The sequence below is a fragment of the Accipiter gentilis genome, chromosome 9 (genome assembly GCF_929443795.1).
Source record: "Accipiter gentilis chromosome 9, bAccGen1.1, whole genome shotgun sequence".
NCBI classification, from domain to species: Eukaryota; Metazoa; Chordata; class Aves; order Accipitriformes; family Accipitridae; genus Astur; species Astur gentilis.
The window spans coordinates 25721336-25736896 of NC_064888.1; the positions used below are offsets into that span (position 1 = coordinate 25721336).

The 15561-nt window shown below is 37.0% G+C and overlaps 1 protein-coding gene across 2 annotated transcripts in view; it reads right to left on the reverse strand.

Annotated features, from left to right (window-relative positions):
* Nucleotides 1-12873, reverse strand: part of PDE6C (phosphodiesterase 6C) — a 29967-nt gene extending 17094 nt beyond the window's left edge. For both annotated transcript variants that reach the window (XM_049809590.1, XM_049809591.1), the window contains exons 1-4: nt 12204-12873; nt 1133-1285; nt 928-1017; nt 556-696 (exon numbers count right to left, since the gene is read on the reverse strand). In XM_049809590.1, the coding sequence (XP_049665547.1) occupies nt 556-696; nt 928-1017; nt 1133-1285; nt 12204-12683 (864 nt within the window). In that variant the 5' untranslated portion in view covers nt 12684-12873. The remainder of the gene's footprint in view (nt 1-555; nt 697-927; nt 1018-1132; nt 1286-12203) is intronic.
* Nucleotides 12874-15561: the final 2688 nt, after the last annotated feature.

Sequence of the window (15561 nt, forward strand, 5' to 3'; positions counted from 1 at the left end):
GAGAAAAAGATACACAAGGTTTAGCAAAAGGAAAAAAAAAATCAGTTCTGTGTTCAGAGATAACATGACATCTGTGGATAGCAGCTGCGTTTTTCCTTCTCCATAGCTGTACTATGGTCACACTTCAGACAATATTAAGAAAACATTGTTAAATATATTGCAGGCAAGAAAGGTTTGCCAGTAAATTGCAGGTTAATCTGAAGCTTACCGGTGGATGGTTGTACAGCTTCATTGTTGTTTTAGAAGGCAGGTATGAATAAAACAATAATCAGACCTGCACTTCTGTCTTCTACCCTTTCTTACATGGAATTATTAATATGAAAAATTACAGAATTAGCCTTTATGTTTATCATGGTTGTATCCTTTGCCATGCTTATATTTTGTAATTTGGTTAGATTTTATATAAATTATCCCAGAGGCTTAGAAAGCATAGTACTTTGTGTCTTGGATAGACATGCACTAGAAATATGCAGAACAAGTGAATCAGAAGGATGGATTTTATAACTTAAAGTTAGGACTAGCAAATTTCTAGCAAGTAGGCAAAATGATTGTTACCTTCTCTTTAGTCATGTCGAGCAGACCAACAGAGTATCTTTCACAATTCAAATACATTCGAATAGTATACAGTGCTTTGTGAAACTGCCGTTCTATATCTGTTAGCTCTTCAAATACTTTGTTGGCAGACCACAAAAGCATCTATTTACAACAAAAGAGAAAGATGGTAAATGTTCACAACAGTAAGAAAACATAAACATAGGAATCCTAGGCATTCCAGAATAAAATTATGAGGTGCATTACCATTTTCAAATAAAAAAAAATTAAATAGATGCTATTCTTAGTTCAATAAGCTTGCAAGAATATAAAATAGTGGAATAGTAATGGTTTCACACAAAAACAAAGTATTATCATTAACAAATTCTTCTATACCTGACTTCTTCGGGATTCAATATTGTAGAGATATGTCGTATGATGATTTCTTAGGACCAAAGATATAAAATTGAGGTATTTTTTAAATACCTAAAAAATGACAAAGAGCAAAAATAAGACAAAGGTATCAAATCAAGAGGTAGATTCACTCAAACTACTTGTTGAACTAACAGCTGTACTGTTGTGTGACATTTGAGGTTATTACCTCTTCATCCTCTTTTGAGAACTCAGTGGCATTTAATTTGTTGAGTGCCATCACAACAGCAAGCACCTCTTTACCCTGCATAATTGGGGTTGCCAACATACTGATTGTTGTATAACCAGTTTTTTTGTCCATAAAGTCAGAAAAATGGTTGTTCTGAAAGAAAAGAAAAAAAACACCAAACCACAAATGAAACACATAACAATTAGTTACACGCCAAGAGGAAATTATAATTTCATTTGATAATTTATGTTTACAATGCTATTAGCACAGTTTCACAGTGTGGTAGGTTTATACTCACAAAAACCATTATCATTATTTAACTCAATCTTGCAGAGTTATATGTACAAGCTTAACTTAGGCATTGCTTATGAATATAGCTTCTGAAACCAAGTTCTGTGCAGTTTTTATTAGAATGATGAGGAATTTGAGGAATTAAAAATATGAGAAAATCTAGAATAAAGGAGAGAGTAATATGACTTTGTGGCTACCTGAGATTCTAATACATATGGCTTCCATGTAAGAGAATTACTTCATAGCTATGTTAATATTTATTGTTATTATTTAATTATATCTGGAGATAAAATTCATGATACTGCCCCATCACACAATGTTTAAAACTACCGTCTGTCCTGAACGTATATGGCTAAAAATGCTTCAGGCAGAGAGGCATCCCCAGCAGGTATGCATCTGGCTGAGCTGTTCCTTACTCCTTCCTGTCTGACAGACTCCCATTCCTGCTGCTCCCAGCCCAACATGGTCTTCTGGTGAATGGGAGGGTGTAGGACCAGGGGGACCAGGACGCAGAGCTGCTTTTGTTGGGTGTGTGATCCTGTGGGAAGGAGACCATGTGATTGTTGAATAAGCCACAATTAACTACCCCAGCAATTTCATCCTTGAAACCAAATGCTGAGGAAGGTTTAGTAAAAGCTATTCTTTCAATTCTTTGACGTAAAAAATACTGGGAAGCTAGTTCATGTTTCATTAAAACTGTTTCGTTTCCTCATGTCAAAGAAATTCTTGGTGGTTTCTTTGAAATGCTTCAGTGTTCTCTTTAATTTAAAAAAAGGGATTTGAAATTTGTCAGGGAAGTCTGTTTGTCAAAGGTGGTTGTGTTTTGTGTTGTTCTTATGACATTACATCTAAATGAACTGAGTTATGACTTGGGGGATTGAAATCTGTCAATATGTGCATACTGAGAAGTGACATGGTTCTACTAAGCAGCTAAAAGAGCCAAACTCTGTCTTCACTGAGGCTTTTCCATCCCTTCGCATCTGCCTCTGCTAACAAGTCAGTGCTCAAAGTTCTTCGGAGATGGGCGCTCAAGTCCTGGTCTACAGTCAATGGCAGATTCTCCCTGAATTTCCTTTAACAGGTCTGCTTCTACTTTCTCAAGGTGATGAGTGGCTGGTGCTAAATGAGAATATCAAGAAGTGGCGAGTGTCCTGGTAACCAAGGAAGGTCGGACTACATTGGAACACCATGGATAGGAATGGCAACCGGCCAGAGGGACACCAAAGGAGTCCTGTTTTAAGGACATCCACTCAGAACCAAGATTCCCAAACCTTAGCAATCCCCTGCTGTTAGCAAATGTTTGTAAACCCACTCATAAAGTGACTGACCTGTTACTGCATGTCTACCCACAGAGCTGATACATATTACTGCTGTTAATTACTGCGTTAGCTTAGGCAGCCAAAATCTGCATCGTGGATCTCAAGGTGTCTTCCTTGCTGATGGGCTGGAGCATGTTGCAGGATGGCACATAATGGAATTTCTGCTTTCATAAATTATACACAAAGCTACTTAAACAAAAAAAAAAACATTGCAGGATGGCACATAATGGAATTTCTGCTTTCATAAATTATACACAAAGCTACTTAAACAAAAAAAAACCCAAACATTTTATAGGTTGTTAAAATCAAGCATGAAAAGGCTAGGAAATGCCAGAACTGAAATTGTTTGTCTACTATTTGGATCTTTCCTCTTAATTTCTTTTTTCCCCTCTTCCCTCTAGCAATTGTTTTTGCTATATGTTGAATTTATGCCTATACAATCCTGAGAAGGTAGACTGGATTTTATTATGTCTTCAAAATATTAGGTTGGGGGGGGGGGGGTTCCTTCAGTTCTTCATAGCTTTTAGACAGCCCATCTTTTACATTTGCATTTTAGATTTCCTTCTAGGACTGCATTTCTGTGCAAGGAATTAAACGTGTGGAAGTAACTCTGAAATGTCTTTTCTATATTTACAGACTGGGCTGTCTTATGGAGAATTGATTTTCTTAAGGACAGTCTGTGTCACCCCCATAAGTCACATTGAGAAGAATAAAAGTAACCAGTATGTTTTCTCTGTAGTTCAATGTATCAGGCTGTATTTGGGTCCCTGGAAAGTGTAGCCAGTTCCAAACATATCATCCAGGTGAAGAGGGGATGCTTCCTCTGTTTTTGTCAAACTTTCCCTGAGTAGCTCTTTTCTGTTTTTCTCAGAGAAAGGTATAGGGGTATCTCATTTAACAGACATCCAGGGGAAATGCCAGTCATTCTGTCTGTTCTAAGAATCAAATACTGTCCTGCAGTCTGCTAAAAAAGTATGTTATTACATGGAAATATTTCATTTTCTCTGAGATGTATCACCTATTGACACAACCATTCTGGTTTTGGGTGTGGTTTGGGGCTTCAGTAGCAATTTCTGAATCTCTGACTGTTTTAGCCATAAAAATAAAGTAAATCAGATACTTTGATCCCATTTTGTAGCCTCACCAAGAGCACCTAGCATGATGGTGAGGCCCAAGTTCCTGGTTTTAGAGCACTGTATGCTGCTATGAGAGAATAAATAAAGATTTGAGACACTCCTGGATTTCTGAATATGTAAAAGGGACCTGTACACACCAAGTGAGCTGAACCAGCAGGACACAGCTACTGAGTCTTAATTTAATAACTCCAGACTGAAGGTACAAGCAGTGGTGTTCAGAAGTGTTCAGAAGAAGCACTTTGGTGATACAATTTTTGCCAAGGATAGGAAAATTGTAATGCAAGTTTGTGTTAATATACAAAAAGTTCAGTAACCACAAGCTATCCTGAGTTCTGCCTAGATAGTGCAATGCAGAAAGATATAAATACCTCATAACACATCATTGACAGCATTCCCACAGCATATACGAAGACTCCTATCACACATGATTTGCATATACAATCAAGAATTTATGCTTAAATTTAGGCTTTTCATTATTGAATATTTTGCACATAATGGGTAGCAGTTTTGAAGCTTTTATTTCCAATCAAGGTTTTAAAATATTTTCTCTTCAGAACATAAGCTCCTTTTGTTTTCAAAGAAAATCACTTTTCACAATGTCTGGAAAATCACATTCATAGACATATAAGCCAGAAATGTGCTCTGCAGTACCAGAGCCAAAAGAGCATCTTGGTGCTCCCATAAATATATGTGTGGACACTTAGTCTATTTGAACCTGATCTTATGAATCCAACTATCTTTTAGAGCAACGTTGTGAACTTTCAGCTCTCAGTTAAATCATATAATAGGCTTTTTAAAAAAAATAATGAGCGAAAGGCAATCTGTTGATAACTCCCTAACTGTAGTACATTTGGAAGCATTTTTCTGCTAGCTCCATTTAAAGCTAAGATACTTAGCTATTTATTGTACAATGATGGGTGCTGTAGATATATCCTAAGATGTGCAACTTGTCCTGGATTTGCACTAAGCTAGCACCAGCATACAGAAGTGGAAAATCAGGATGCCTCTTTGTGTTCATCTTTCTGAGACAGGTGATAGAAGATAACTGGAGAGGGTTTGGCAGGCTACTATGGATCTAGCCTACACACTTGAAATTAGTAGCTAATTCATGTTTCTTGATTCTCTAAACCATGACACCAGTTTTATCTCACTGTAACTTACCAACACTACTACACATTATTATTATAAATCTCTTACTAATGTAATATTAATATAATGTTCTATGTTTAGATTATTTGGCCTCAAGTTTTCAATTCCTTTAAGTTTTATAAGCCTAATTTCCACCTCATAACTACCAGTGGAATTTACTAAATTAGAAGTCACTGTTGTGAAAACAGTGTGGTTACACCACTGTGAAAGGGAAAAATAAGGCCATTCTTTCTAAAAATAATTTTTATTTTCCTCATACAGCAGCTACAGATAAACTTGCTTACTGAGACTATACCATATTTGATTCTGAATTGTAGCTACATAACTGTAAGTTCACGTCCGTAGTAAGGTAAAATGAATATAAAGGAGAAACTCGGTCCCCTGGGAACCACAGGCATTTCAAGAAGAAAGTTAATTTTAAAAGACTACTTAAGCAGATAATACTTTATGATTATGTAATTTGTTTTTTAAAAATATCAATGTTACTTTATAGTTTCTGAAAAGTTTCTTGTTGATGGACTGCCCATAAGAAGGAACCATCTTGTGTCTCTCTTATTTCATGGCTCTCCCTGCAGATCTCTGTTCCTTCCTTGGGAGTAATATGTTCTTCTATGTCTCCTTCTACCAGTTTTTAAAGACCTTGTTTCCTTCATGATGAATTCTCCTTCATTGGCTAGTTTTAGATATCCCACAATTCTTTAAGGAAACTATGAAAAAGAGCTCTGTAAAAATTTCTAACTTTTCACAGGCTTTATTCTATGCCAAGCTTAAAAAACAATGAAGACCAACATTTTAATGTTCATTGAACCATCCTACAGTATTTAATAAAGGAAGTACATCTTCCAATTCATAATGTTATCTTGGGATTTGCTACACTGTCGTCCAGAACACCAAGCTAAACCTTGAGCATTTCTGATGGGATTAACAGCAAAATGCAGCCTGAGGCAAGTGAGTTTGACACTATTGGAAACTCCAGGTCAAAGTCTGCGGTGTAAATTATTTCTTGAGTGTAAATTTGATCAGAAAATGCAAAAACTACTGTCAGTAATGAGACAGTGTAACCCTTGTTAATTTGGGTTCCATTGCACATGTAAAAGTATGTAATTTGTACAAATGCAGGAAAGACAGAGAAACGGAGAAGTGTGAAAAGCAACTCAAAATGAAAGTATAAGGGAACAAGGATCCTTCTTCCCTGTTCAGCTAGTCAGGGTGACGATTCACTCCTCTGGTTGATTTGAGGTAATAGGAACAGCAGCTCAAAGTTGTTAGTACCGAGGCTTCTCACATCTCCAGTATACTTGCTTATTCCCAATTGCTTTTAATTTGGCACACCATCAGCATTTTCATTACACATGTGGTTTGAAATGTTAGGAAATGAGACCTCCCCATAAACCTTTGCTTCCTTGACTGGGGGCCTTACTAGCAAGCAGCATGATGTTGTTTTGTTCACGTCCCACAGATGACATTTACACCTTGGTTTTCATATCACCATCATCATTACTCCCATTCAAAAAACTCTTCCTGTTCCTTCCTTGTTGCATCGACTCCAAGTGACCTGTCAGTACCTGCTGTGCAGCTTACCTCTCCATTTTGAGTTTGGCAAAGTGCCTCAAATATCACAGTTAAGGAGAAGTGTGATAAGACTTAATCCTGCAGCTGAGGTGGTAGTGGCAAGAGAGCAGATGCCTATTTTCCTCCACCTCTTTCCCCTTATAAAGCATAGAGGAAGAATGGCTTTTTGGGACCCCTTGCAGTATTGACTACTTTGCTCCTGTTGGGCTGGAGGTTCTGGGTTGGATAGATGAGCTCAGAGTGGTCAAAATACATCATCCTTTGGATGTGTGATGACCAGGAGTGGGTCTGGAGCACTATTGGAACAGGAACCACAGGAACCTCTGACATCAGGAGCTGGTGTCATACTTTCATCATTATCACACATTTCTTTGCATGATCTTTACATGTTTCTGTTTTTCTTCCTGGTAGCCCTGCAGTATTTTCTCCTTTTCCTATTTTGTTCTCCCACTGACTGTCTTGTCTTGGCTCAGATTTCTCAAATAAAGTTTTTACCACTGAGTAGGTAGTATTGGCATGCTGTATTGCTTCATTTCTTATTTGTGCTTATCCTAATTTCAACTGACAAATGTTTTTGTTTCATAATGATATGATTGAGTGTGAATGGAAAACAAAAAGCACATACCATCAGCTATGAAAATGTCATCAGTCTGATTCAAAACCAAAACCAATTAGCTAAATGAATTGGCTATTCATTAGGCCATACACAAAAATCATGTATTGTCAGGGATGTAAAAAACCTGCATTTTGACATGTAACTTACTAGCATTACGGAACAAATTGACTTTGGTGTCTTCAAGATCACTAGAGTTCTGAAACTGAATCAAGTAAATATTAATATATATTTAACAGCATTGGGGGGTTGAACTTTTCAGTCATGTCACTGAAATGTGTGTTTGTTATTTGCTGTATGTAGTGGCTATTTTGCAACCTTTTGAAATTGAATCTGTATTATATTGCTTTAAGTATTTTTTTCACATAAACCAAAATTAGGCTAAAAGGGAGCTTTTCATTTTAATTTTTAATGTTCATTTTTTCCTCAATTTTTGGAGCTTTATTCTTTTAACACAAATTAATTGAAGGAAAGAATTAAAGGTTTGGGTTTTTCTTCTGGAAGGCACAACTAATAGAAATTTGTTCCTCTGTTAAAATTTCTTGTGAGTTGACTGAATCTTTGTCTTTATAACAGATTGTAATGCATTTCCATTTTTTCAGTTAATATTTACTATATTGAGTGTGAGTTTATGACAATCTGTTTTTATTATCAGGATGATAAGATAAAATGGAGGAGCAGACATTAACATTTACAACACAAGTTCTTCCCAGGTAAAAGGCTACCTCTCCATTTTTTCCGTATTTTTAGTTTATCTTGGGATTGTTTCTTTCAATTCTCATTACTTTCCAGACATTCAGGAAGGCAGTACTTCTGTAGCGTTGTGTATCCTTGCTCTCATTTCTTCTCATCTTAACACCTCTGAGTTTGTTTCTCAAGAACTTCCCTCTAAAATTATTTTAACAATCTTCCCCTGGCCTTTGAAGCTTTTTTTTAACATACTCTGCCTTGTCAATATGTTGGATATTCGGGGTTCTTCTCCAAGATCACATTGTGAGGGGACTAGCAGAACATGAGTTAAGTACTGAGACATCTTATTAGTGAGTGGCTGTCCTGCTACCCGCTCCACCACAAAGTGACTCCATTCTTTCCATTTTCAGGGCAACCAGTTGTGTCATTGACCATCTTGCTCTCTCCTGTGCTTTCCCACTGCTTCGTGTTTTTGACATGGATGCATCTGATTCCAGCAATGTCTTCTTGCCCTAGGAGGGAGTCTAAGACTACCTCCTGGTCCCAGGACCACTGCTGTGTGTTACCAGAGCAACTGTTTACACACAGCAGCTGGACAACAGTTCGGTGTCCAGGTCTCATCGCTGCCACATGAGAGTTTGAACCACTGAGCTGCGAAACTATGCTTTCCCATGTCTCTCTTCTCTTCCTTCTTCAAATAATATTTATTTTATTTTACAACTTGGTGTAGATTCAAGAAAAGGGATGGAGTGTTTCTTCTTCTGGCACATTCCCATGAATCTGAAACTCCTGTCACTTCAGATAAGCCTGGAATTAAAGTCCCTTCCATCCTTGCATTAAAGAGAAGTAGAGCTCCCACAAAAAAAAGACTCATGCAAACTGAAGCTGGATCAGTTTACAAAGGGATGATACAAGTGTTTGCAACTTGCAGATGTATTTAAGTTGTTTTCTATCATAGGTTTCCAGTGGTTAAATTAAATGCCACAACAATCACTGCTCTGGCTCCTTAATCTGAGTTAGAAGCACCAGAATCTCTCCACAGTCTGTTGTTTCTTCAGTTCACTTCACTGTGGGTTGTGGATTCCAGTGCAGGACCTCTAAAAATGAGGGCTTGTTATTTCAGTGTCAGAACTGTTCAGTCCCTTTATGGATCTAATCCAAAAGGCTTCACTTCTTTTGAAGCATTTTTTCACCATTTATATAATTTTATACTCTAGTATAACCAGGAATATTATTTCTTGAGTTTCCAATCCTCAGTTAAATCTTTGTCTTCAAATATCTCTGAATTAAAAGGAATAATGCAATAATTTAAATACATGATGGATTAAAGCAAATATATATAGTCTTCATTATTGGTTCTAACAGGCTGAGAACGTGAGACTTAGATTCCCCAGAAGACATGCTCCTTGTTTAACTATTTCTTAGTTCTTAGTTTTATTTGGAATAATGCCTTAGCAGAAGCTGTAAGGTAATTGTGCTCTTCTTTATTATGTTGTCTGTGTTATCAGTTAATATTTAAAGCATACTAATGAACATATCAAATTTTATGCAGTCTATATTTTAGTTTGCAATATTTGAGTCACATACTCTGCCAGACCCTGGGAATAATGTGAGGCAAATTATTAGGGTAGTGGTCCTGCCTGGCCTCCTGTTTCTCACTACTATTAAATCCTGGATTAAACACTATTAGCTCTCACAGTCAACAGGTCCATAATCTTGTGTGGAGACTGTTCTGGCTACTAAGTTAATTATGGAAGGTCTGTATCTTTTCCTCTGCTTTTCTTTTCTGCAGCATTAGTCAGGATGAGGAGCTTCCTCAGGTTTATTGGTACCTTTCCAGGTTGAAGAAGGAGATAATCCCTAAAGAACTGTCTACCAGGCACTGAAAGTGGAGTATTATGGGTTTTTCAGTGATTTATTGCTGTTGTGATCTTTCATTACATTCACTCTTGTTTTAAAAGGGTGGTGACTGAAGCATGAAAATGTCTCACTGGGTTGGTCAATGTTGTCATGTACTTAAGACTTAAACACTATGCTGTTTGGATATGGATTGTGTCAACAATAGAAAGTGGTTAGACATGACATCTTTAAGGTACTATACCCATTGAGAATTATTGACTGTGCATTTTGTATTCTGACAAGGCAGTAGGGGCAAAATTCCTCTCTGGCTTAACTCTGCTTGTCATTTTTTGCTTAGGATTTGGGTAGCAGACAACCTAGTTTGAAGTGCATACAAAGTGACCTGAAAAATAATTATCCTTTCAAAAACATGATAAAGGCTTCAGTGGCTGCCTATTTCTGCTGCCATGGACTAACTATATTCCTTAAGTGTTACTGACTAAAGCTGCAGTTCTGGGTTCCTTAAGAGATAAAGATTCTGGTGACATTAGTGGGAGCTTTGCCTGTGTGAGGAGTGTGGATTTGGACACTTCACTTTTTGTACAAATAGAATGGAAATAATGACAATTTTGAGACCTTTAAATAACAAATGTTGATCCCAGAGAAGTCTCTGGGAGCATTGCAATTAACTTATAAAATGTCAATGTTTTGATGACATATAGTTACCAAATGTGGATTAATGGCACTGTGGTTTAACTGAATTTTAAGTGTGGGCCTAATGGCATAGACCTCAGTAATCCTAAGAGAGTAAATGGATGCCTAAGTAAAGATTACCTTAGAATGATTGAATAATAGCTGGACAGATATTCAGCTGACATTAACTAATTTATGAGTGCAAAAGCTATACCTAGGAGGATTAGATGGACAGAAAGGTTCTCTTATTTAAACATATTCAAATTACCTTTGTCACAAAATTTTGAACAAATCCCATTGCAGAACTATTTGGGCAGCCCTGCTCTGGACACCTCTCACATAATGATATTAAGGAGCAGTGCAGTGTCTGATAGAAGGCACATCTTTCTTGATCCTCCTGATCTTTTCTCATGTAATCAGCCTTATGAATTTAGAAGGATTATCCTCCAATCTCCCCATGTGGTGGTAAGAGGCAGTGAGTCAGATGCTTCTTGTCAGAACAGCAGCCATTGAAGAAAGCATCTTAGTGGTCAGTTAAAAATCAACTGATTTGTTTTCTCAAATCAGTCCTTCTTCTGTTTTCTCCCATGATTCCTACTTACATCTGAGGTAGTTTACTATATATTGGAATGTTCTTTTTACATATATATATGCATTTTCATTTGTTTCTGAGCTTTAAAAGTAATGCTTTATTCCTTTATGCCTCCCAACTTTTAACATGATAAAATACATTACTTTTTGTTTACCTCCTGGAAAACATAGATAATTGCAGTGTATAAAGATTTTTATTATTTACATTAAGCTTAGGACACTGAGGTGGTTTCCATCTCTAAAATGGCCTGGAATTTTAAATTGACTGTATAGATAATACTGAGAAGCCATACTGTCATCTTGTATAATTATCTTAGCTCCATTTGATTATGCTGAGCTTTTCCACATAAGGCTAAAAAAAGATGAAGATGTCACCATTTGATAATACAAGGTTAGCTATTTCTAAAGAAATCTACAACAACCAAAGAACATTTATGTTTCCCTATGTATCTCAGAGCAGTTTCTAAAGCAGTTCCCACTCATGCATGTTTAATTTGTTAGGTCACTCATAATTTTAATCAACATTTGTAATAACCCTTATCAGCACCATAACTAAAGAAGGTGATTCTGTGGAAATTCAACAGGAACTTTGAAAATGTTAGAGCAGCTCTGACTCATTAATCTTCTTCTATAGATGGTTCTGAACAAAAGCCCTGGATCTAGACATTATCAAAATTTGGAGCCATCTTAAATTCAAATACAGACTTGAAGCTGAACATATAGGTTCACATCATCTTCATCTGGATTCATTCACCTACCTATAAAGAAGCATCCTCATTAAAAAAGCTGCAAATTAATTGTATTCAGAGGTGCATGTATGGCAGCATGGAATGATAAGGGACAGCACTTGCAAGCCCATACTGGAGAACAGAATAGGAGCCTGCGTTGTTCAACAGAAACACAAGTAGTTATTGGTCTCTATTAATCGAATATTATCCTCCCTTATTATAGTAAATTACATTACAACTATTGTGCAATGATACTGGAAGTACCCCACTAGGCTACATGGTGTGGTTCTACTGGATTTTAAGCAAACTCTGCTGCTGCTTTTCTCATGCTTTTGGCCTGGATTTCTTTCTCTGGGGTGTTTTTGAAGAATGACTCTGTGCCACAAGCCCTGTGCAGGAAACTGAGTAAGCAAATGCACAGAAACCCATTCCCCAATAGAAGTCACTTACCTTTTTCACATCAGGTATATTAAAAAACTTCTTGGTATGAGCAACCCATCCCGCTATCCCGATGTCCAGAGGAAAAACAGTCTCATTGTCTGGCTTCACCAAATTTTCCTCAAAGCTGGAAGTTGGAGTGACATTGAGAAGCCTGGTGGCTACCTCTGGAATACCATTTCGGGAACGACAAATAAACATACTACACCGATCAGCCGCCAGCAGCTGTGCCAGCCTCTGCAGGGCCTTGTGCACTATCTTTTCCATAGTGCCTCCTTCATCCTGGATTTCTGTTAGCAGCTCAAAAAGTATGTTACACTCCTCCAGACGGGACATGTCTTTGAAGCTGACTCCTTCCTTCACATCTCCAGGGCTCACTTTAAAGATACTTCCCAGCACTTCTGCCCTCATTTTTCGGTCAAAATACTCCTTGGCAAACTGGGGGTTGTTCTCCAAGTATTTTTCAACGGCATCTTTATTCACCTCACCCATTTTTGCTGGATTGTTCTTAGGATTTCTTTTAGAACTGCATCACCATCAAAGCAGGAGTGGTAGCAAGAAGTCCTAACTTGATACTAGTAAAAAACCAGTACTTTATACATATTGTATAGCTCACAGGCATAGTACATTCACCTTCTTCTGTGGCATCCAAGCCTTCTGAAACTCTTGAGATATGACAGAAGGCACTGGCTTAGCATCTTCTTAGTGTGAGATCTTGGAGACTGCTAATTAAAGAGATGTCAGGACACTAAACCCCTGAGCATTCTTAGCTCATAAATCCTAATGGAATCATTTTAGCATTTTCAACTAACCAATTAATTCTTAGACCTTATAAAATTGTCTGTTGTATAGACATCTATACCTGTATGTTCTCTCCTTCATTCACAGTATATGTACTTTACTATACAGACAAAAGTTTCCATTGAAACTTAATATGAGGAATTCCACTTAGATACTTAGCCCACATTATATACGTGCACAGATGTACACACGTGTATTTATAAGAGGTACTTAAGCAGAGGAAAACAGAATGTTCCAGAGAAAATTTTTAAATTGCAAAAATTACTTTTTCTCAAAATAGTCATGAGATGATTGAAATTGGATTACTAAAAGTAAATAATTATGAAGCTATACATGCATAAAATAGGTGAAATCCTAAAGACCTTGTACAAGTCTGAGCTTGCTCATGTGATTTACCCAGGTGAAGATGAAGTAAAAGAATTAGAATTTGAATCAGCACAGCCAGATATGATTTTTTCTCCCAAAAATAGATAGCCTGAAGGAAAAAGTAAAATTAGAAAATGGCTTGAATTTAAATTGAGTTCAGGAGACAGTAAAATTTTTACTCTATAAGCATAAATAAACAGACAGGTTCCTGCAAGTAATGCAGTTTCTTCTATGCCTTCTTCAGAAACAGTGAGAGATCTCTGCTCTCTTAAATAGCAGAAAAATGGTAATAACTGACAGATAGCAGGCACAGAGGGAATCTTGAGTCTGGTTGTAGCTTTTTAACATGTTTGAAGTTTCCCACCATCGGAAGTTCAGCATTACTCACATGAATAGAAAAAGAATTCTGAAAACTGTGTTGAATTTTAGGAGAAAACACCCCAGGGCTACGTGAGTGAGAAGGCTGAGTTTAAGTTGAGTGCCAAGTATGACAGCAAACGATCTGTGTTCATTGAAACAGATCTGAATTTCAGCACAGTAGGAAGGCTGCAACACAATTAATCTTATTTCTATTTGTGGCACCCACATTGATAAGAAGCAGAAAGAGATTCTTGCTATAAGAAAAATAGACCATATACCCTTTGACAATTCTTAATTTGAAAAGAGTAATTGTCAGAGTACAACTTTGTCTGGCAGAGGCCACAGTGTGTCAACATTCATTTTTATCAACAGATCTAAAAGAATCAACATGGGCAACTGACACTGATCCTCTCATGCACGAAGAACAGGTCAGTGATTGGTGTGTAATGGCAGCTACATTAGTTTTTCCTCTGACTGTGATAAGAAATGCTCTATAAGACACTAATTTTTGCCAGACTGCAGTTGCCATAAAGATTTAAAAATGCATACGAAAATCAGCACAGTATGGACAAATTCTGGGCTGGTTCCTTTTCTCTGGCAGGGTCACTTACCCCTAGCAACCTGGGGGACAGCATCGGACCCTCACTGGTGGGCCTATGAGGTTGCAGCACCTTCTTTACAGGTATGAACTAACTTTGTGGCAGGACTGTGCAACTGCAGCACAGCAAGATGTCCTTACCATTGTACGCATGTACAGTTCACAAGAAAACAGCAGAAGAAATGCACATATATCTTAGTCTTTGAATAGTTTCATGATCTGATCACTACATTTAAAAGCAATAGAGACTTGAAAATAATTTTATATGTATTTACACAGAGAGTTAAATTATTTCTCTTTATCTGTCATCTTTCTAATTTCTAGCTCAAAACTTTTCATACTGCTCTTTAAAAAAGAGGATGTTGAAGAGCTCCAATGAAATTGTGTGAAGGAATAGTATCATTTTTTTGCATTATTTTTTCAGTCATACTGCCTTTGAAATGTTCTATATAGTAGTTTCTCCAAAGTAGGAAGGGTCTACAGAGGATCTGTCTCATGCCCAACTAAAACACTGTAGAAAATTATCTTCTATATAAGATTTACACATTCAACTTTATCACATGTGAGAAACCAGCTTTACAAACATTAGTTGTTCTTTATATTGTGATTGCATTAATTCAATGAAATAGAGCAGCCTGTCACTCTCTGGAGGGAGAGTAAGTAAAGATAGGCAACCTGACCAAGTTACACTGTTTTCTTTGGCGGCAGGGGAGTTGGTGGGTTAACGTTTTTGTAAGCTAGCAATTTTATTATCATGAATGCCCCTTTTTTTCAATATGCAAGATCACCTAAAATGCTTATTATGGTTCCACCAAATATCCCTCATGCCCAGCTGTTTTTACAATTATAAATTACACTATTTGTACTTTGAGGTAACAAATAAAGATCATATTTTAATTAGGCACTACTGTAAGGTGATAAATCTTTCTTTGTAAAAAAATATTTCAGATGTAGGTGGGTTGTCCTATAATGATTCTTAAATCATCAAATAATTCCTTTTTTTTTCTTCTTAATTTAGATTCACTTTTACAATTGCATTCTTGCTTTGTAAAGTGTTTGTGAAATGACATGGAAAGAAGTATCAGAAACCAACAGAAGCTCTTTATGAGGGTAAAAGGTTCTTTATGAGCCTATCCAGCTTATGAGGACTGGCAGAGAGAGTTGAGGTTGTTTAGCCTGGAGAAGGGAAGGCTGCGGGGAGACCTTGTAGCTGCCTTCCAGTACTTAAAGGGTCCTACAGGAAAG